Source organism: Narcine bancroftii, chromosome 2, assembly GCF_036971445.1.
Source record: "Narcine bancroftii isolate sNarBan1 chromosome 2, sNarBan1.hap1, whole genome shotgun sequence".
Taxonomy (NCBI): Eukaryota; Metazoa; Chordata; class Chondrichthyes; order Torpediniformes; family Narcinidae; genus Narcine; species Narcine bancroftii.
The window spans coordinates 248,937,440-248,958,926 of record NC_091470.1 but is presented as its reverse complement, the minus strand read 5'-3'; the positions used below and the strand labels follow the sequence as shown (position 1 = coordinate 248,958,926).

Below are 21,487 nucleotides of genomic sequence, written 5' to 3'. Positions count from 1 at the left end.
GCAAGAAGGGCTCCTGAAAGGCCTCTGGCACTGAAGGCTTCCTGATCATGCCATAAGTTTGGAACTGGAGCTTGGGTTGCTGGTGGATCGAACAGGAATATGTGCGGCTGTTGAGGCTGAAGGACTGCTGGAGACAAATCCACGGACACTCAGTGACTTTGAAGGGACTCTCTTTTGCTTCTCTTCCTCTCTTTTTGTAAGGGGTGCTGGGTGACATCAATGGTGACTCCTTTGTCTGCCTTGTGGGGAGCAGAAGGAAATTTTGTGCAATATTACATGTTATGAACTATTACAGGACAATAAAGGAATCTTGAATCGGACCTAGAGCCTGCTCCATAGCACTAAAGGATTCTACTGTACTATTATAAATCCACTTAATTTGCACAGGGATTACTGTGAATATTAATTATTGATCTTGTGTACTTATTGCCTTGTTTGATTTAAGTCATTTAGCTTACTATTACAAATTTGTAGTTTATGGATAAGATCTGCAAATATAAAACGATGAACGTAACTTTCAAGTTAATGTTTTTGCTGTCCAATAACATGCTTTTTTTCCCCTCTCTCTCACAGTGCTAGAAGATCAGAATGGGTAACCAGACTGGGAAACATGAGCAACTTCATCCTGTACAAACAGAGAAAGTAAGGAATCTCTGCTATTGCTCTATTGTGTAAACTGATGCAGTTGAATGTTTTACAGTGAGCGACCATGTAAATCCATCCCACAGTTCACTGGGTTTTAGGTTCTAATCTGATGAGACAAGAGCAGAAGTAAGTGGGAGCAGAGGTAGGCACTTAGGCCCTTAAGTATGCTCTTCCATTCAAAACTATAGAGGTTAATCCTTGCTAACCTTGACTGTTCTGTGCCAGTAACCTTCAACTTCACCTTTCAAATATCTGTCCACCTCTACCTTGAAGATATCCAATGATCTAGCACCTCTGGGGCAGAGAATTCCAGAGATTTATTGCCCTCCTTGGGAAAGAAACCTAGGTGTAAAGGTTTAAACCTTGTGTTTTGATTCTTAGTTAATTTTGTGCCCCTCTCTTTAAGAGAACGAGTGTTTGCAGTGTTACCATAGTGTATCCACCCAGACGAATGACTTGCTTGTTATTCAACCAGATATGAAGGAAGCATGAAGACAAGAAATTTTTCTTTGTATCTCTTCAAATACCATTGTGTCTCTTTAAAGTTTGAGCTTGTGTATATATGTTTTATCACTATCATACAGGGGCCTTCCCCCTCAAAAGATGCTCACAAACTCAAGCTAGCATGCTGGAACATCAGAACCATGCTAGACAAGGCTGACAGCCACCGACCTGAACGTCGGTCTGCCCTCATTGCACATGAACTCCTCAGACTTGACATCGACATGGCCGCTCTCAGTGAAGTCCGCCTGGCAGATGTAGGCAGCCTCCAAGAACGCGGCGCAGGCTACACACTCTACTGGTCTGGCAAGCCTTCGGATGAACGACGCCTATCTGGTGTAGGCTTCATGGTCAAGAGCTTCATTGCCTCCAAACTCGAAAACCTTCCGACAGGTCTCTCGGACCGAATCATGTCCATGCGACTCCCCCTTCAGAACAAGCGTCACATCACCCTCATCAGTGTCTATGCTCCAACCCTCCAGGCGGAACCAGCAGAAAAGGACAAGTTCTACACCGACCTGCGCAACCTCATCCAACGCACCCCTACAGCCGACAAGGTTGTCATCCTGGGCGACTTCAACGCTCGTGTCGGCAAAGACTCAGAAACCTGGCCAGGAATCCTGGGCAAGCATGGCGTCGGCAAGTGCAACGACAATGGGCGCCTCCTGTTGGAGCTCTGCGCAGAACAGCGGCTTGTCATTACAAACACCCTTTTTCAGCAGAGGGACAGCCTTAAGACCACCTGGATGCATCCCCGATCCAAGCACTGGCACCTCCTGGACTACATCCTGGTACGAGAAAGTGACAAACGAGATGTGCTCCACACCAGGGTCATGCCTAGCGCGGAATGCCACACTGACCACCGGCTGGTTCGCTGCAAGCTCAACCTTCACTTCAAACCAAAGCCCAGGAACAATAAAGCCCCCAGAAAGAGGTTCAATGTTGGAAACCTGCAGTCAGACGAAGCGAGAGGAAACTTCCAGGCAAACCTCAAAGCAAAGCTCGACGATGCAACCCGCCTCACGGACCCGTCCCCTGAAACCCTCTGGGATCAGTTGAAGACTACCATACTGCAATCCACTGAAGAGGTACTGGGCTTCTCCTCCAGGAAAAACAAGGACTGGTTTGACGAAAACAGCCAGGAAATCCAGGAGCTGCTGGCAAAGAAGCGAGCTGCCCACCAGGCTCACCTTACAAAGCCGTCCTGTCCAGAGAAGAAACAAGCCTTCCGTCGCGCATGCAGCCATCTTCAGCGCAAACTCCGGGAGATCCAAAATGAGTGGTGGACTAGCCTCGCCAAACGAACCCAGCTCAGCGCGGACATTGGTGACTTCAGGGGTTTCTACGAGGCTCTAAAGGCTGTGTACGGCCCCTCACCCCAAGTCCAAAGCCCGCTGCGCAGCTCAGACGGCAAAGTCCTCCTCAGCGACAAGATCTCCATCCTCAACCGATGGTCAGAACACTTCCAATCTCTTTTCAGTGCCAACCGCTCAGTCCAAGATTCCGCCCTGCTCCAGCTCCCTCAACAGCCCCTAAGGCTAGAGCTGGATGAGGTTCCCACCCTGGATGAGACATATAAGGCAATCGAACAACTGAAAAGTGGCAAAGCAGCAGGTATGGATGGAATCCCCCCAGAAGTCTGGAAGGCTGGCGGCAAAACTCTGCATGCCAAACTGCATGAGTTTTTCAAGCTCTGTTGGGACCAAGGTAAACTGCCTCAGGATCTTCGTGATGCCACCATCATCACCCTGTACAAAAACAAAGGCGATAAATCAGACTGCTCAAACTACAGGGGAATCACGTTGCTCTCCATTGCAGGCAAAATCTTCGCTAGGATTCTACTAAATAGAATAATACCTAGTGTCGCTGAGAATATTCTCCCAGAATCACAGTGCGGCTTTCGCGCAAACAGAGGAACTACTGACATGGTCTTTGCCCTCAGACAGCTCCAAGAAAAATGAAGAGAACAAAACAAAGGACTCTACATCACCTTTGTTGACCTCACCAAAGCCTTCGACACCGTGAGCAGGAAAGGGCTTTGGCAAATACTAGAGCGCATCGGATGTCCCCCAAAGTTCCTCAACATGATTATCCAACTGCACGAAAACCAACAAGGTCGGATCAGATACAGCAATGAGCTCTCTGAACCCTTCTCCATTAACAATGGCGTGAAGCAAGGCTGTGCTCTGGCACCAACCCTCTTTTCAATCTTCTTCAGCATGATGCTGAACCAAGCCATGAAAGACCCCAACAATGAAGACGCTGTTTACATCCGGTACCGCACGGATGGCAGTCTCTTCAATCTGAGGCGCCTGCAAGCTCACACCAAGACACAAGAGAAACTTGTCCGTGAACTACTCTTTGCAGACGATGCCGCTTTAGTTGCCCATTCAGAGCCAGCTCTTCAGCGCTTGACGTCCTGCTTTGCGGAAACTGCCAAAATGTTTGGCCTGGAAGTCAGCCTGAAGAAAACTGAGGTCCTCCATCAGCCAGCTCCCCACCATGATTACCAGCCCCCCCACATCTCCATCGGGCACACAAAACTCAAAACGGTCAACCAGTTTACCTATCTCGGCTGCACCATTTCATCAGATGCAAGGATCGACAATGAGATAGACAACAGACTCGCCAAGGCAAATAGCGCCTTTGGAAGACTACACAAAAGAGTCTGGAAAAACAACCAACTGAAAAACCTCACAAAGATAAGCGTATACAGAGCCGTTGTCATACCCACACTCCTGTTCGGCTCCGAATCATGGGTCCTCTACCGGCACCACCTACGACTCCTAGAACGCTTCCACCAGCGTTGTCTCCGCTCCATCCTCAACATCCATTGGAGCGATTACATCCCTAACGTCGAAGTACTCGAGATGGCAGAGGTCGACAGCATCGAGTCCACGCTGCTGAAGATCCAGCTGCGCTGGATGGGTCACGTCTCCAGAATGGAGGACCATCGCCTTCCCAAGATCGTGTTATATGGTGAGCTCTCCACTGGCCACCGTGACAGAGGTGCACCAAAGAAAAGGTACAAGGACTGCCTAAAGAAATCTCTTGGTGCCTGCCACATTGACCACCGCCAGTGGGCTGATATCGCCTCAAACCGTGCATCTTGGCGCCTCACAGTTTGGCGGGCAGCAACCTCCTTTGAAGAAGACCGCAGAGCCTACCTCACTGACAAAAGGCAAAGGAGGAAAAACCCAACACCCATCCCCAACCAACCAATTTTCCCCTGCAACCGCTGCAATCGTGTCTGCCTGTCCCGCATCGGACTTGTCAGCCACAAACGAGTCTGCAGCTGACGTGGACTTTTTACCCCCTCCATAAATCTTCGTCCGCGAAGCCAAGCCAAAGAAGAAAAGAAATCATACAGTAAATGCTTTGTTATTAATTGTTATGAGTCTTAATGCAAAGCTATGCAAAATGTTTATCTGTTTTATCAATTAATTAAAGCTACCTAAAGTAACCACCACAGAGTTGGATTTCTTGGATTAAAGAGATCGAAATTCGGAATATCGTAGCTCAAGCTTTTGGAAGATGATGCTTGAAATTAGGGTATATTAGAATAAGGAAAGCATTGTCTATACTAGTGCCTCAGTTTTTAAAGATGAAGGGTCCCTTTCTGTTGCAACAATGTTCCATTGTCTGTGAATGAATTTGTTCCTTTCACAATCTGCTATCCAAACATTTTACAGCCAATGAGCATTCACACTGTTGGGGTACAGAAAATGCAGCACCCAAGAGGAGATTTTGATCACATGATATTACTAATGTAAAATTGAAGAATAAGCATACCCCAAGTCCTTGGTCCCAGAGTAACATCAGAGTAATCCTATGGGGTGGGATTGGTGCTGTCAGGTGGCCCTCTGGTGGGGTGGCTCTGGCTCTACTACATTGGGAGAGTTGGCTGGAATTCTGTGTACAAGGTTCTGGGGCAGTGAGGGGTAAACATAGCAGCCTTCTGATTTTGAGGTTCTGGCTATCCACTGAGGTTAGTTTTTTCCAGAGCATTGAGTATATTTATTTATACCTCTCCAAAAATATCATTTATTCATAAAATTTACAAATTTTCAAAACAGATGATCATCTGACACCTTTCATGATGGACCTATCTAATATATATATTTTGTATATATATGTGTGTGTGTGTATATATATATATATATATATAATATGTATATGTGTGTGTATATGTGTGTGTGTGTATATGTATGTGTGTGTATATATGTGTGTGTATATATGTGTGTGTATATATGTGTGTGTATATATGTGTGTGTATATATGTGTGTGTATATATGTGTGTGTATATATGTGTGTGTGTATATATGTGTGTGTGTATATATGTGTGTGTGTATATGTGTGTGTGTGTATGTGTGTGTGTGTATATGTGTGTGTGTGTATATATGTGTGTGTGTGTATATGTGTGTGTGTGTATATATGTGTGTGTGTGTATATATGTGTGTGTGTGTATATGTGTGTGTGTGTGTATGTGTGTGTGTGTGTATGTGTGTGTGTGTATGTGTGTGTGTGTATGTGTGTGTGTGTCTGTGTGTGTGTGTCTGTGTGTGTGTGTGTCTGTGTGTGTGTGTGTCTGTGTGTGTGTGTGTCTGTGTGTGTGTGTCTGTGTGTGTCTGTGTCTGTGTGTGTCTGTGTCTGTGTGTGTGTCTGTGTGTGTGTCTGTGTCTGTGTGTGTATGTGTCTGTGTCTGTGTGTGTATGTGTCTGTGTCTGTGTGTGTATGTGTCTGTGTCTGTGTGTGTATGTGTCTGTGTCTGTCTGTGTCTGTCTGTGTCTGTGTGTGTCTGTGTGTGTGTGTGTGTACACACACACACAAGCATATATGCATGCACGCACGCACATGTATATACATGTATATATGTAAGTTGATGTTTGTTTGAGGAAGTTTTTTTTAAATAAGTTCCATCCCCTGCAGGTATGATGCTGGGAAGGCTTTAAGCCATGCCCACACCCCCCAATGAACTTGTGTTGGCTGCATCCACCTTCTGTATATCTCCCTGTACCGGCACCTTGGAATATGCAGCTCCACATCATTTGATTTAGGGCAGCCATATGCACTAGAAGGTCAGTGGGATTTGACTCAGACCAGTGGTCTCCAGCAACAGCTGATGTGTGTCTCTGTGTATGCTCCTAGGATCAGCTGGCAATTTGGAGAGCCCAGTGTTGGAACACAGACCACTGCATTCCATCTCCTCTTATTTTGGGAGTATCTTTATTTCAAAAGTAACTTTCAGACACTAATATACAAACCTTTTTTTTGTATTCATAGTTTTTCTCTGGTCTTTGCATGAGCAGTTCTGTCAGATCCATAGCTTTTCATCCAGTTGCTACCTTAAATGTACAAAGCACCAATGTCACTCATTTGGCTTCTGTGGACCACAAGCACTTCAAATGTTTGACTTTGCTTTCTCGAGTTTTGCAATTACACGTGGATTTTGCTCTCACAGATGTTTGCTGAACTCTCTTCCAAAATGCACGTTACTACAAGGCTTCCAAAGTCAACTTAAATTGGAGAAAGTTATCTGACTCGTAGCATTTGTGGTGAGGAGGTAGTTGATGAGCGTGATAAACAGGAAGCAGCTACAGCAGCAGTGCCCTGTGTTCTGTGTTTGTAGGCCCTTCCCTGTGATCTGTAACAGAGTTGAGCTCCCTTCACATCCACCTTCTGGAGACAAAAGGATTTAAAGGTCAAGCTGCTAAAGACGAGGATTTTTTAAAGAACAAAGCGTCAGGACTAACACTTGAGAAACCAGACTGGGTGGAGGCTGTGTAGCCTTTCAAACCTTCTCTGTCTCTGTCATTCAAGGTCAAATTTTGGCACTATTCTCCTGACCATTGAACGTGGAACAGTGCAGGAACAGGCCCTTTTGTCCACTATGCCTGTGCTGACTATAATGCCAATTTAAACTGATCCTGTCTGCTTGCCGATGGTTTACATCCCTCTGTTTCCTGCTTGTTCGTGTGCCTTAAATGTCATTGTGGTATCGTCTGTGAGACTAAAATCCATGTGTAACTGCCTGCCACATTGACCACCGCCAGTGGGCTGATATAGCCTCCAACCGTTCATCTTGGCGCCTCACAGTCGGGCGGGCAGCAACCTCCTTTGAGGAAGACCGCAGAGCCCACCTCACTGACCAAAGACAAAGGAGGAAAAACCCAACACCCAACCCCAACCCCAACCCACCAATTTTCCCTTGCAACCGCTGCAACCGTGCCTGCCTGTCCTGCAGCAGACGTGGACATTTACCCCCTCCATAAATCTTCGTCCGCGAAGCCAAGCCAAAGAAGAAAATACTTTTACAGCAATTTGCACATAGTTGACACATGGAGAAAAAAAATGTTCAGAATTAAATGGCAGGGCAAAAAAAAAATGACAGTAGTTTGTGGGTGGGTAAGAGCAGGCTCCTTGGGACTAGTTAGGAGCATAGAGCAGAATGGCCTTCATTGGGCTTGTACAAATCTATATCCAAGCAAATGAAGAGAAAATGTTGCCGTATCCTGTCTTTTGAAAGCCAAGCTATCTTGTGGCATTTCTCAGAACCAGCTGCAGCTCATTGCAGAGTTAAGAATGTGAGAAAAATATACAATAGGTGAATGTACGCTTCAAGTGATTTTAAAGATTAGAAGAGCCAATTGTGGAAAGTGCAAAGAGTTGGGGGGAATCTGCATAGTTTACCTCCCATCACCTCTCAACCAAACAAAAAAAAATGGTTTGGGTGTAATTGAAAATGTCAAAAATTGGTTATTTAAAGGAACAGCGGTCAGGAGTTGGAGCATCTGAACCAGATCTCCATCACCCTGCTCCAATCCTTACCCCATTTATTTTGAATCTGTTCTCTCCCCCACTAACCCCCCCCCTTTTTTTTTTAAAAGTAAAAACACAAAATGCTGGAGAAACCGAGCTGGTCAATCAGTGTCCTTTATGTCACAAAAGAAGATGCCTCTGAGAAAAATAGATCCTTTGGGCTATTCACAGGCAGATGGAGAGATGAATAAGGCACTTGGCAGATGGGTCTTCTTTGGTCTGTGCACTGAGTACAGGAGCAGGGGTATCTTGTTACTTTTGTACTTTCTATTAGTGAGGCCACACTTGAAGTATTGAATGCAGTTCTGGTCATCCATGTATAGGAAGGATGTCATCAAGAAAGAAAGGATGCTAAAAGGATTCATGGGGATGTTACAGGGTGCTATAAAGAGATGCAGATAGAATGGAAGATTTTACCCTCATGCTTAGGAGGCAGAGGGGTGATTAGAACATAGAACAATACAGTACAGGCCCTTTGGCCTTCGTTGTTGTGCCGACCTATTTTCCTTCTTGAAATAAAAGTACTAAATCCTCCCTACCCTGTAACCCTCTTTTTCATCCATGTGTCTGAGTCTCTTAAATGCCCCAAATGGTTCAGCCTCCACCACCATCCCTGGCAAGGCATTCCAGACTCCCACAACTTTTTTTAATGTCTCCCCTAAACTTCCCTTCCTTAACTGTGTACTTGTGTCCTCTTCTGTTTGCTGATCCTGCCCTGGAGACGGGTGCTGGCTGTCCACCCTATTGATACCTCTAATAATCTTGTAGACCTCTAACAAGTCTCCTCTCATCCTTCTACGCACCAAAGAGAGAAGTCCCAGCTCTGCTAACCTTGCCTCATAAGACTTGTTCCCCAATCCTGGCAACATCTTGGTAAATCTCCTCTGCACCCTCTCCACAGCTTCCACATCCTTCCTATAATGATCTTGTGAAAGTATGTAAGATGAATGGTGACTGCCTTCTTCCCCAAGGGACAAGAGTAAAACTGGAAGGCACAGGTTTAAGGTGAGAGGGGAAAGATTTGTAGAAAAAATATAGTTGTAAATTTCCTATGCACTGCTGTGTGAAACTCCAGTTAATAGTACTGCCTGCCTAGGTTGCTGAGTCAGTGAATTAATACCATCCTGTGTCACAAGTTCCCTGGATCACTTGATCTCTATTGCCCAATCACCTTCTTGCTGATCAGAGCTTTTCAAATACAACTGCCTGAGTCACCTGACTCCAATTGGCAGGTGCAGCTTTCAGATAAAATCCCTATTGAAGTCTGCAACAGATTAAAATGGAACCTGAATGGGAAGTTTTTGCACAGGATAGTGAGTACTTGAAATGAGTTGCCAGAGGTAGTGGTAGTGCAATCAAGGCATCTGGCAAGTCCATGAATAGGAAAGATTTAAAGGGAATATGGCCCACACACAGGCAAATGGGACTAGTGTACAGGATGAGTGACCACGTGGTTAGATGGGCTGAATCGCTGCCCCAGTCGTCTGACTCAAAATGGCGCGGGTCCCCCTTCACTCCCGAAGAGAAACCTGCATTTGACGCCATGTGTTTCCCAGGGAATGCCCCATTTCCAGATGGCGCACTGCCGGCCAGGGAGTGACGCCGCGACGCACTGTCACTTCCGGAAGCTGGAGCACTCGTCACCAGAAGTGGGTGTTCCCCTGCGTACAGCACGAGGAATTCAAATAATAGTCAGGTTCACCCTCGGACCGTGTGGACGTCTCTTCATTCCATAGCGCTGCCACAGCAGACACTACACTAGCGCAGATGGTGAGGTTGGCACAGATGAGTTGGCCCAAAGGGGCAGTCTGTATATCTTTGTTCCTTGTGAATATTCCTTGACTGCTTTGGTGAATGCTTTAGTAAGGAGGAGTCTTCTACTCTGGTTTTTAACGATAAAAATCATTAAATCTTCTAAGTGGTGTGACCCAGGAAGAGGCCATTCAGTCTGTGTTAGTCAATAAAAAGCTGCTCAACTTAATCCCATCCTCCTCACAAAAGGATTGGATCCCTACAGAACACAGCTCTTCTTTGTCTACCTTGAAGTGCTCTTTAAATGTGGCGCTGCTCATTTGGGTCACTGTTTCTGGGTACCTGCCAGCCACTACTCCTATTCTGACCTTCCAGTAATCATGTTAAATCTGTGACCTCTGTTTTGTTTTTGTTTCTTTGACCCTTCTAATAACTGAAACCGGTCTTTTAAGCTGTTTGTGTTCCTTGTGGATATTAGCTTTGTCCCTTGATTCTTCTGTAAAGAAATGCTGCAGTTGTTCAGACTGGAGTACAGATTTTGGTGGATGGAACTCCATCCTGGTGGCCGTGGGAAATTCCTGAAGAATCTCTTGATCTACTGGCAAGGGCAGAGCCTGCTACCACACAGTTGGTTGGGTTGAGATGAACTGTGTGCATGCATGAGTCACCTCCCCCTTCCTTCAACTTTTGCTTCTGTTTCTCTTTGAGCGTCATGAAGAGGGACCACAAGAAGCAAAACATCTTGCGTTATTGTTGTGTTTTTTTTAAATGATTTATTGAGGAGCAAGTCTGTATGCAAGTTGATTTTGTGAGTGCTTTTGGAAGGAACTAAAAGGTGAAATGGGATTTGTAACTTATAAAGTCGGTAAACTCCCTTATAAAATTGAAGGAGGCCATTTAGTTCATCAGGAGAAAGCTCAAGTGACTGCTGGGCAAATGTGCAATCTCAAGATTGAGCCTGGGTCACTGAAGCAGTGAGGCAGCAGCTCTACTTTCTGCACCATCATGTCATGCTTGAGAAAGGCAGGAAATGTTTATCAATTGGTTTTGGCCTTGCGTAAGGCTTGATGAATCACATTATCTATAAAGCTACATTTTAAACTCTGCTCCAACGATATATTGTGGCTTATCCTGCTATTTCTGCATTGAGCTCTATTGGAGATATCTTTAGGCTGAATAGACCTTTTCCTGCCTCAATCCCTTCTTCCTCTCTGCTTTTCCTACACCTGCACTCGCAGAGATGCAGCACAAACAGACCTTTCAGCCCATCAAGTCTGTACCAACTGAGTGTCAATTTTTACACTGCTTCTGCTCCAATCCATTTTACTTTCCCTCCATGTTTGGTTAACCTCTGGTCCTTGCTGCTGCGGTGTGGGTCACAAGTTACTGCACATTAGGTCACCGGTCCTGAGGCAAATCCCCACTGGGCATTCCGACAGCATTAGGGAAAAAAAACTGCAGAAATTAAAAAGCATTAAATAAGAAATCTATGGAGGTGCTGATGCGCTTTCTTGGACTTTGACATGAGTTGTCCATGTCATGTTGCTCGAGATGTTTAATTGTGGGAACTTGAATCTGTTTACTATCTCCACCTCAGCACCACTGAGGTCAGCTGGGGAGTTAGCTCTGGTCTTTTCCAGAAGTCTGCAGCCAGTTCCTTGGTCTTGCTGAGAGTGAAGGGGAGGTTGTTGTCCCAACACAAGCCACTAGCCCCTCAATCTCCCTTCTGTAGAGATTCTGCTTTCAATGTTGGTGGAGCAGTGTTCGGCCTTGCAGTCAAGGGTGTACAGGGAGGACAGTAGAGATCTGAGTGTGCAGCCCTGCAGTGTGGAGGATACTCCTGGAGGAGGTGCTGGCTCCAATCCTCACTATGGGGTAGGAAGTTGTGGATCCAGTTGCAGAGGGGGTTTTGGCATTTGGGAATTTGTTTTGTACTATTGAGTTCAGTGCTGCTTGGTAAGTTAGTGTCCCCATTAGCCAAAATCTTTATTGGACTATCCACATAAATATCATAACTTCAACATCAAGTAAGATGCTAGGTAACTTGCTTCGTGATTTACCTCCTATCTCCCAAAGATCTTGACAGTGCCTACAAAGGCCCAGGGTTAGGAGAGTGATGGATGTACAATTCTAACAATACACCATGCTCAACAGTGTCTAGGTGAAAGCAGCTGGCTTGATTGGCAATGTATGCACTGTATTAAATATTTATTCCCTTCACCATAGTGTACATAGTAGATGCAGTTGCTCACCCATGCTACCTTGAGAGCATCCCGACACCGGTCTGGAAAAATGAGGGCTGCAGGCACATGAGAACACCAGTTGAAGCAGGTTCCCCTCTAGGTTGCAATCCTGACTGGAGGTTGTCATTAAAATAAATCACCAGTGTTTCATCTTTGCCTGGACCTAATCTTAAATTGCGCTCCCCAACATGCTCTGTAGGATTAACTTCAGTGGTTCAAAGGGCAGCTCAACACCATTTTCTTAAGGGCTGTTAGGAATAGGCAATAAACTGTGACCATGCCGATGATATCACAAACTGTAAATCAAGAGAAACTCGACTAACAAATCCTTTGCACGGTGTTTTCATTTCAAGTTGCTTGTTGATTCACTGGGTGGCAGCCTTTTACAGCTTAGCTCTTTGCATTGGCTATATCTTAATTTTTTCGACTTTATATTGTGAGTGCAAATGCAGCAAAATGACAATTAAGTCCTTATAAAGATGGAGCTGGAGTTTGGAGCAAATAAGAAATAGATTTTTCAAATGTAACACATTTCCACATCTTATTGGGTTTGTGAATGCTTCTAACAGTGTGTCAGTTTCAGAAATTTGTTGCATAATTCAGCATATCCAATTATAACATTAAAAGAGTACATTTTGAAACTTGAGTTTAATCAATGGCTCTAAACTCTGTTGCTTTCCCAGGCAGAGCTGAAGCAATTAGACTTATTGAAAGCAAAGTACTAAATTGACTCATTTTTAAAATAAAATTATTTGTGCTTTGCAAAGACTTCTCTCGTTGTTTTGATACAATGTCTTGGAGAGTCTCAAGTAGTTTTATTAATAGCAGTAATGAGTTTATTTTAAAACTTGTGATAATTTGGACTCATCCCAAGCCTTGTTAGTACAGAAATAAAATCTGAATTGCAAAATTCAAATTAAAAATACTGTTTTGATAAGATTTTAATCTAAAGCCTCCTTTTATACTCTGGGGAGGACACTAACTATCCTATAGCCATGACATTGGAAGATCCGATTTCTCCCTGCTCTTGTAAGCTCTATCATCACTGAGGATAAAATCTTGAAACTACTGACACAGCAGTGCTATGGGATCACCTTCATTGGAAATCTTGAGGTCCCTACCCATATGATAATCCTGGATTGGCTAGAATACCCTGGTCCTTAATCTCCAGGGATTTAAAAAAAAGCAAATAAATATAACAGTATTGATAGCTGATCTATTCCTACAACGATGTCTCTGATAGTAGGTCTGCACTTCAACAGTGACCGCACTTCAAAATTCATTGGCTGTGAAGCACTTGGCAATATCCTGAAAGCTGCTGGAAAAATGACAGATTGTTGAGGTACAGTGGTGTCAATAAAGAGTTGGCTGGTTGGATTTGATAAATGGCTTGGTTTACCTCAAATTTTATTTAAAGAGCACCTTCACAAGCTGCAGTCAACAAAACTCTCAATCAAAACCTCAGAAATGCCCCAGATTAAAGTTGAACATTTTTCCCCCACAAAGTGCAGTGAATGGAGGATGATGTGTAGAAAAATTATACCAATTACTTGACGTCCTCACATGCGAGCCTGAATATGGTTGGCTATAAGAGCGCACGTGTTGTACAGTACATTATCGCAGTAGAACATACCACATTATCTAGATCATACATTCCCAACCAGGGGTCATAGAGCATTTATGGGTTGCCATGGAATGAAATCCTAAAATATTCGAGTTTTATGTAGTTTGTAGGAGAGAAGTACTGAAGAAACCAACTAAATGATGGATTTAGAGAGGAGAGCCCATAAACTTTGAGCAGAGTCCTAAGGTCAAAGAAATGTTGAGAATGGTTGGTCTAGATCACACATGTCAAACTCTGGCCCGCAAGATCATTTCAAAAATGTATTAGAGGTGGCCCGCCTTGCAGCGAGAGCCGATGCTGTTTTTTGGTAATGTCACCCCCACCATCCTCCCCCTTCATTGCACATCCTTCCCCATTGTAACACGAGAAATTGTAACACAAGAAGTCTGTCGATGTCATCAGCCGGCAAGCCGGTTGGAAGGCTCCCCGCACAACCAGTCACTTCTCCCACCTGTCGAGCGGTGCGGCAGATTGGCGAGCGCCTGTGATTTCCTGTCGGCACGACAGGCATGGCAGGCTGCGCACGGCCCCCGGGCAGCACGAGCCCCGCGCGACTGGCACCGGACGGCCCTTCCACAGCGCGAGCGCACTTCTCCCGGTCGCCACGGCCTTCAGCGCTTGCACCCGCGCGGACCCCAGGGATGGCTGGTTCAGACCTGCACGTGAAGAGAGAGATGGTGGCTGTCCGCAAAGGCTGATCGGCAGCAGGGGTGGGCAGAGGGTGTAGGTGAGGAGTAATGGGCAGGGGAAGTTATGGTGGTGCAAGGGGTAGTTAGAGGGAGGGATGAGTAGGAGGGGTGGATAGGGAAGAGGTAAAAGGGGAGGGGCAGGGCGAGTCAGGGAGGGGTGATTAGAGGGTGAGAGACGGGTAGAGGGAGGAACAGGTTGAGGGGAGAGGCAGTAGAGGGGCGTGTATAGGATGGAGTGGGTAGAGGCAGAGCGAGTGGAGTGAGGGGTGAGTAGAGGTTGGGTAAAGGACTGGTCAGGTAGAGGGATGGTGGGTCGAGTGTGAATAGAGGCCTAGAACCTGTGGAGTGAGCAGGAAATGCTGAGTCCTGATGCAGGCCAAAATGGACACAGCCTGTGAATGCTGACTACATCTCCACAGGGACCAAATATGTTTCCCTCAGGTCAAGCAAAGGGTGAACTTGAGCTACCTACTCCTGACCTGTAACATTATCCTCCTAAAGTTATATCCTAAAGTTTAACATTACATATGTTGAAAGAAGAGAAAACATGCAGATGTTGTTGAAAAATTTCAATAAATATTTAGTTCGGCCCTCGACTTAGTCCAAGTTTTTAATTTTGGCCTTCCGTGAATTTGAGTTTGACACCCCTGGTCTAGATGAACACTTAGCTAGGGCTTTGCTTCTTAAAATATTTTTTTTCTATTTCAGTCTGGCATATCCACGAGGGTGAAAGGCCAAGCCATGAAGACAGACCAGCTGGAGGAGAATGAAGTGTTTGGTATGTTCAAAACTTGGGTAAAACTTCCCAGCAAGTAGAGTCTTCTGTCTCTATTTATTGGGTAGAATGCAGAATCAATGGAATTACCTTTTTTTCTGTGGCTAAATTTATTAACATGGGTGAATTCGCTTGGTAGTTGGGAACCAACTAGTCCTGACCCAAACCTAGTGTTGGTGATGATTCAGGAAGCTCTGGGGTTCACTAGGGATAAGGCATGGATCTCCAGGATGCTGAACCATGGGAAAACTGCTCAGACTGTTTTTCATTTTCTTTAAGTGACTTTTTATTTGTAGAAATATTTTTTAATATTTTTGATTTTTTTCCCAAATTTTTAATATACAATATATTAAACATTTTCTTACAAACAACCACAACAAACAAAAACAAAACAGTCCCTCCCCACCTCCATACATACAGCTCTATACACCGTCAGAGCTTGCATATTATATGTTAAATATACAGAGCACAGCAGCGCTGGGTGGGTCACGTCTCCAGAATGGAGGACCATCGCCTTCCCAAGATCGTATATGGCGAGCTCTCCACTGGCCACCGTGACAGAGGTGCACCAAAGAAAAGGTACAAGGACTGCCTAAAGAAATCTCTTGGTGCCTGCCACATTGACCACCGCCAGTGGGCTGATATCACCTCAAACCTTGCATCTTGGCGCCTCACAGTTCGGCGGGCAGCAACCTCCTTTGAAGAAGACCGCAGAGCCCACCTCACTGACAAAAGGCAAAGGAGGAAAAACCCAACCCCAACCAACCAATTTTCCCCTGCAACCGCTGCAACCGTGTCTGCCTGTCCCGCATCGGACTTGTCAGCCACAAACGAGCCTGCAGCTGACGTGGACATTTACCCCTCCATAAATCTTCGTCCGCGAAGCCAAGCCAAAGAAGAAGAAAGAAGAAGATACAGAGCACAATTGGAGAAACTATATTTTTGTATATGCAATAGTTACTTTTATAGCCATTTTTGTTTCCTTTTTGTTACTGTATCTTGGCCCTGATATGGTCCAGATATGTCTGCCAGACCTTTACAAAAGTGTTGTATTTATTATTTAAGTAGATAATTAAAAAAAAACATCTGGAAGTATAAGTTCTCCCAGCCCTTAGTTCCATGTCAGTATTTTCAATGCAATTCTTGGTACCTTATTATTCCATAGGAACTGTCTAATATGATTGTTTATTTGCTTAAAGTTTCTGGGTAATGGAATAGGCAGTGATTGGAAAAAGATACGACAGTCTTAGCATCACTTTCAGGGGCATTAATAATTCTTTGAATTGTCTTTAAAACTCAGGTTGTAATCCATCTTTCCCCATTAGCCTGTAGGGTGCCCAGGTCCTTTTCAATTTCTTTCCTTTTAAAGGAGGTGTCTAGTTCTATCCTTTCTCTCTTTTCTAGTTTTAGAAGTTCAACATTTGACAAAAATTCTTCTATTACATTCTCATGTCCTAGTAATTCTGATTTGCATAATTTTGTGTAATATTGTCTAAAAGTGTCATTGATTTCTTTTTGTTTGAAGACTAGAGTGTCTGTCTGTTTTAATCTGCCAAGGTCAAACTTTGTGCACCTGTTCACCCAACTTATAGTATTGTTGTTTCATTTTTAATATAGCTTTTTCTGTCCTATATGTTTGTATTGTATCATAATTTTTATTCTCCAGTAATCTGTATTCTTCTTGTAGTCATGTTCTTTGATTGTTTTTCTAATTCTCTAATTTCTTTCTCCACGCTGTTTACTTCTGCCTTATGTTCCCTCTTAAGATTCTTTGTATTAGGATAGAATCTGTCCTCTTAAATATGTCTTGAGCGTGTCCCATATCAGAAAACTATTATTAGCAGATGGCAAATTTGTTTCACAAAATATTTCTATCTGTCTCTATAAATGTGCAGAAGTCTTCTTTTAAGCAATTTAGTATTGAGATACCATCTGTATACATTCTCCTGCTTTTCCATTGTTGCTATAGTTAAAATTAGTAGTGAGTGGTCAGATAGAAGCCTCGCTAGATGTTTTGTTTTTAATCACTCTACTTTTTAACTGGGCAGACATTAAAAATAAGTCAATCCTTGTATGTGAGTCATGCACCCTTGAGTAAAAAGGGTAGTCTCTCTCTGTGGGAATTGATTGCCTCCATACATCAATAAGATTTAGATCTTTCATATATGAAATTGTGGGGTTTGCTACATATTGTTCTTGCCAATTTATCTAATATTGGGTCCAAGCAAAAATTAAAATCTCCTCCAACCAATATATTTTCTCTTCCCTCTGCTGTTTTTAAGATGTCCTTCATAAAAACTTCATCTTCATAATTTGGAGCATGAATATTCATAAATGTCCATGCTTCTCCATAAATTTTACTATGTGCCATTGCATGCCTTCTGGCTTGATCAATCGAGGCATCTTCTATTAACAATAGTGTATTTTTATTAATTAGAATTGCCATCCATTTTGTCTTTGAACCAAAGGAAAATCATATTATTTGTCCCACTTATCCTCCATTTTAATTTTATCATGTTCCAATTTGGTAAGATGTGTTTGCTGCAAAAAGATTATATCCACTTTTAATTTCTTTTTTATTATGCCAAGATCCTCTTCACCAACCCGTTTATCCCGTTAATATTAAGACTAATAAACTTTAGAGTTTAACCATACCATTTTCAAACAAGTATTGTACAGCAATAAAAATTTTTCCAATTTTTAATGTAATGTTGTGACATTTCCCTTTTAAGAGTTATTTCCAACACATAAATTTCCCTTTTGTAAAAAATACACACACACACATCACTAGCTCTGACAGTGATGTTAAGAATAGGACCCAGAGGCCTGTGCAAAGAACCCATGGAATCTTCTGAAGAAGAAACCCTCCCTTTAGTGCCATCTTTTAAAACCGTTCCTCTCCCGGTACCATCTCTCTCCCCCATCCCCATTAAAAAAACTCTGAGTTCCCACCTTTCTATCTTTTCAGAGCTCTCCATATAAACTATAATGATTTTCTTTTTGACAATGAAAACATGACAGTTCAGTAATACTAAATATAAATAAAAAAGATGTGTCTTTCAGTTCCATTTTAGTAATGGTCTTTTCAGCCCTTTCAGCTAGCAAGATTAAAGATCTTTTCATAACTTTCTTTAAAAATTCTTCCATTTTATTTTGAAAATTTGTCGATTACCTTCTGAGGCATCCATCCTCAGTGATGCTGGGTAAATCATTAAATATTTAACATTTTTAGATCGCATCTCTTTATCTCATTGAATTCCTTTCTTTGTTTGACCAAGGCCGGGTTAAAGTCCTGGAAAAATGTTACTTTTGCATTTACAATAATAAGTCTTGATTATTTTTTTGAAAATTCATGTGCTCATCCCAGTATCACACTTCTCTCCTGGTAACTTAAAAGTCTTACCAGGACTGGTCATGATTGCTGTTCACTAGTTCTTCTGGGTCCAAGGGTCAATTTACAGCTTTGCAGTTAACTTGCTTTGCCCCAGCATTTGTGGGATCTATGATTCAAAGAAACTCACTGTGCCTTTTCCTCTATTCCTTCTCTCAGTCCAATGATTCTTACACTGTTATGTCTGCTGAAGTTTTCCATATGATCAATCTTGTCCATCAGTCCTTTTTCCATGTGTCTCATGTTTTTGTGTTTTATTCTGATGCCTTTAGCCTGTCATTTGTTTTGTTCAGCTCAGCCTCTTAACGAGTCATTCATTCCATTAAATCTCCCACAACGACTTTGATTTCTGATCTGTCTCTCATCACGAGTATACAAAATTTCCATCTTGTTCAGGATGTTGGTTATATCTTGATCAATCCCCCAGGTCTGCTGGGTTCAGCTGGTCTCAAATCCCCCTCCTGAGTTGTTCCTCATCGGGCTTCCACTTATTCCTGGCTGAGCTGTTACTTCATCAGTTTTTGTTTTTGGTTGCCTTTGTCATTTACCACCGGTTTGATCCATGTTTGATGCTAAAATTCTGGTTTTGAACTTTCTAACCATCTTTTTAATACTTTTTGTGGTGAGCACTTTCAAAGCGCATCTGCTCAGCTCCTCAGCAAGGCCACTCCCTTCTTTGCAGAAATCTTAATAACTGAGGAAACTATTTAATTAGATAAAGTGGTTAGGTGGTACAACCTTCCTGAGAGGTGGTGACCTGCTCCACAGGAGTTGCTTTTTCTCAGGAACTAGTCTAATTCCCTACTTTGGTTTCAGTCCTAGCCTTGACTCTTGCAATGGTGAGGGTGGGGAACTTCCTGTTGAGGGGGTGAGGGTGGGGAGCTCGCTGTCGAGGGGGTGGTGCTGAAATTGGGGAGCTTGGAATCTGAGCAATGAGACATTTGAGCACAAAGATCCTGTTGGTCCTGTTTCTGTGCTGTTTGGTTTTTTTGACATTTGTTGACATGGGAAGATATTCCTGAACAAACAGGAGTTCCCATTATCAGCACAAATCTGGTGTGATGGAAACGTAATACTAATCTATAGGTACATAAAATTCTATCTATATTTTTAGTAAAGCTATTTGGTGAGTTTGGACACAGAGACACCCAATTACATTCAGAAAGAACCCATTTTGAGAGTTACAACCCCAATAAAACTAGAAGTGTTTGTTCATTGAAGTATCTCAGACAATGGGGTTGCTCAAGGAGGATATCTAATTAAGCAAAAAGCTCTTTGCTTGTTTACCTATGTGGTTAGAATAGAGGCTCAGATGGCACCTGTTTAAACAAAAACAGGCTTTTGTTGGTTGGTCTGCAGACATTTTGGAGGCATTGGCTCCGAAAATTTTTGGAAGAGATAAAGTTGTATGCTTTGAGCCTATTAGATGTGAATTAACTCCAAAGACACCAATGATGTCATGTCACGTGATTAAAGACATTTTTCAGAGAATGTAATACTGAAAACAGAGATATTTTGAAACCAAAAGAAGGTGATTAATAATCTTGTAAGTCACACAAGATTGAAATGCCTTAACATTCTGTGAATAACGCAGACTGACAGTGGCTCCAGAAGGGACGGCCACTTTGCTGCTTTGCTTGGTTAAGAGAGAGACCAGTTCTGCAGTGGCATTTTAAATAGCCACTTGTGACTGACCTAATTCTGGGCAAAAGAAAGTAAGATCATTCTTGTTTCTGAATCCTAATTTTCATCGCCTTCACAGTGTGAAAGGGAAGGTCAGTATTAACAATGCAACAGTGTCCATTTATGGGCAGATCCATCGTGCCAGGAAATGTCGCACAAGAGTAGGGAAGATATCAATCCACTTTACAACAAGAAAATTATTTGCTGAAGCTCACTTCTCATTATCTAGGAGCTGCTGCAGTCAATTCAATAATGGTAAGCTACCATGGACAATATTGGATAGATCTCTTCACTGAAGTTGGTTGAGCATTTGAAAGTAACCAGGACACTGGGAAGAACTTGCTCTTTGAAGTCACTTAGAGAGATGTATCTTGTCCACTTGAGAGAGTAGTCTGAACTGCAATTTAAATTCTCTTCTTGGGATATAAATGCAGACTGCAATCTTACACAAAGAACAGTGCATTGGTTGATTTGTCTTGCCTTTGTAGACGCCTCTTTTCCAAGGTCACTGAAGCAGATTAACTGTTCACTGCTGCATCTTTTGTGAAAGGTTTGCTCAGAGCAGGTTTGCAGCCAAATTTGTTTGCTTCACAATGGTGATCGGACTTCAGGACTGCTTAATTGACTGCATAACACTCGGATGAGTTAAATTTGTGAAGTGAGTGAAAGAATCGAGATTCTGCAAGCTGAGAGAGGTCTGGAATGAAAGCTCCAGCAGTGACTGTCTCCCTCCACACCTGCTGCAGCCTAATGAAGATGAGCTCATACCTGCGTAAAAATAAATTGTAGGGATTTATGGTCTGTAATTTGGACTTCCAAGTGAAAAGGTATTAATCCCAACAGAAGGTACAGTTGCCAACTCCAGCCACCTGGAATCAATGCTGATATCTGGAGCTGATTTGTCAAGTTTGCATGCCCGTGGATTTCCTCTGGGTTCTGTAGTTTCTTCCCAAATCCCCAAGGCATGTGGGTCTGGAGGTTAATTGACTGCTGTAAATAGCTCAATTTACTAATTGAGCTACTTACTCAATAGTTCACCTATTAAATAGTGTGGTTGTGGTGGAATCTGGGGAGTTGGAAACTAAAACTGAATCAGCGTAGGATCCATGTAAATGAGTGCTTGATAGATGGCTCTGCCATGTGACTAGGAGGGGGACAAGTAGGCCAACTTGGGCCAAGTTTCTTGTTTCACAAGGGGATCTCAGAGTTTTGCACAATTTGTAACCAAGCCACTGAACCAGGTCACTACTCCACACAAGGAGCTGCCTCTCATTCACTCTGCTTCCTCGCGACTTTTCACAGATGGTCCCACAAGTTCTACCTTAGCTGCAGACACACCTCCCTTTCCTGCTATTCTTCTGACCT

The 21,487-nt window shown here is 43.3% G+C and overlaps 1 protein-coding gene across 11 annotated transcripts in view; it reads left to right on the top strand.

Moving 5' to 3' along the window:
• LOC138755215 (myelin basic protein-like) overlaps positions 1-21,487 on the top strand; it is a 169,253-nt gene that overhangs the window by 65,759 nt on the left and 82,007 nt on the right. For all 11 annotated transcript variants that reach the window (XM_069920803.1, XM_069920793.1, XM_069920798.1 and 8 more), the window contains 2 exons: positions 574-642; positions 14,982-15,051. In XM_069920803.1, coding sequence (XP_069776904.1) covers positions 589-642; positions 14,982-15,051 — 124 coding nt within the window. In that variant the 5' untranslated portion in view covers positions 574-588. The remainder of the gene's footprint in view (positions 1-573; positions 643-14,981; positions 15,052-21,487) is intronic.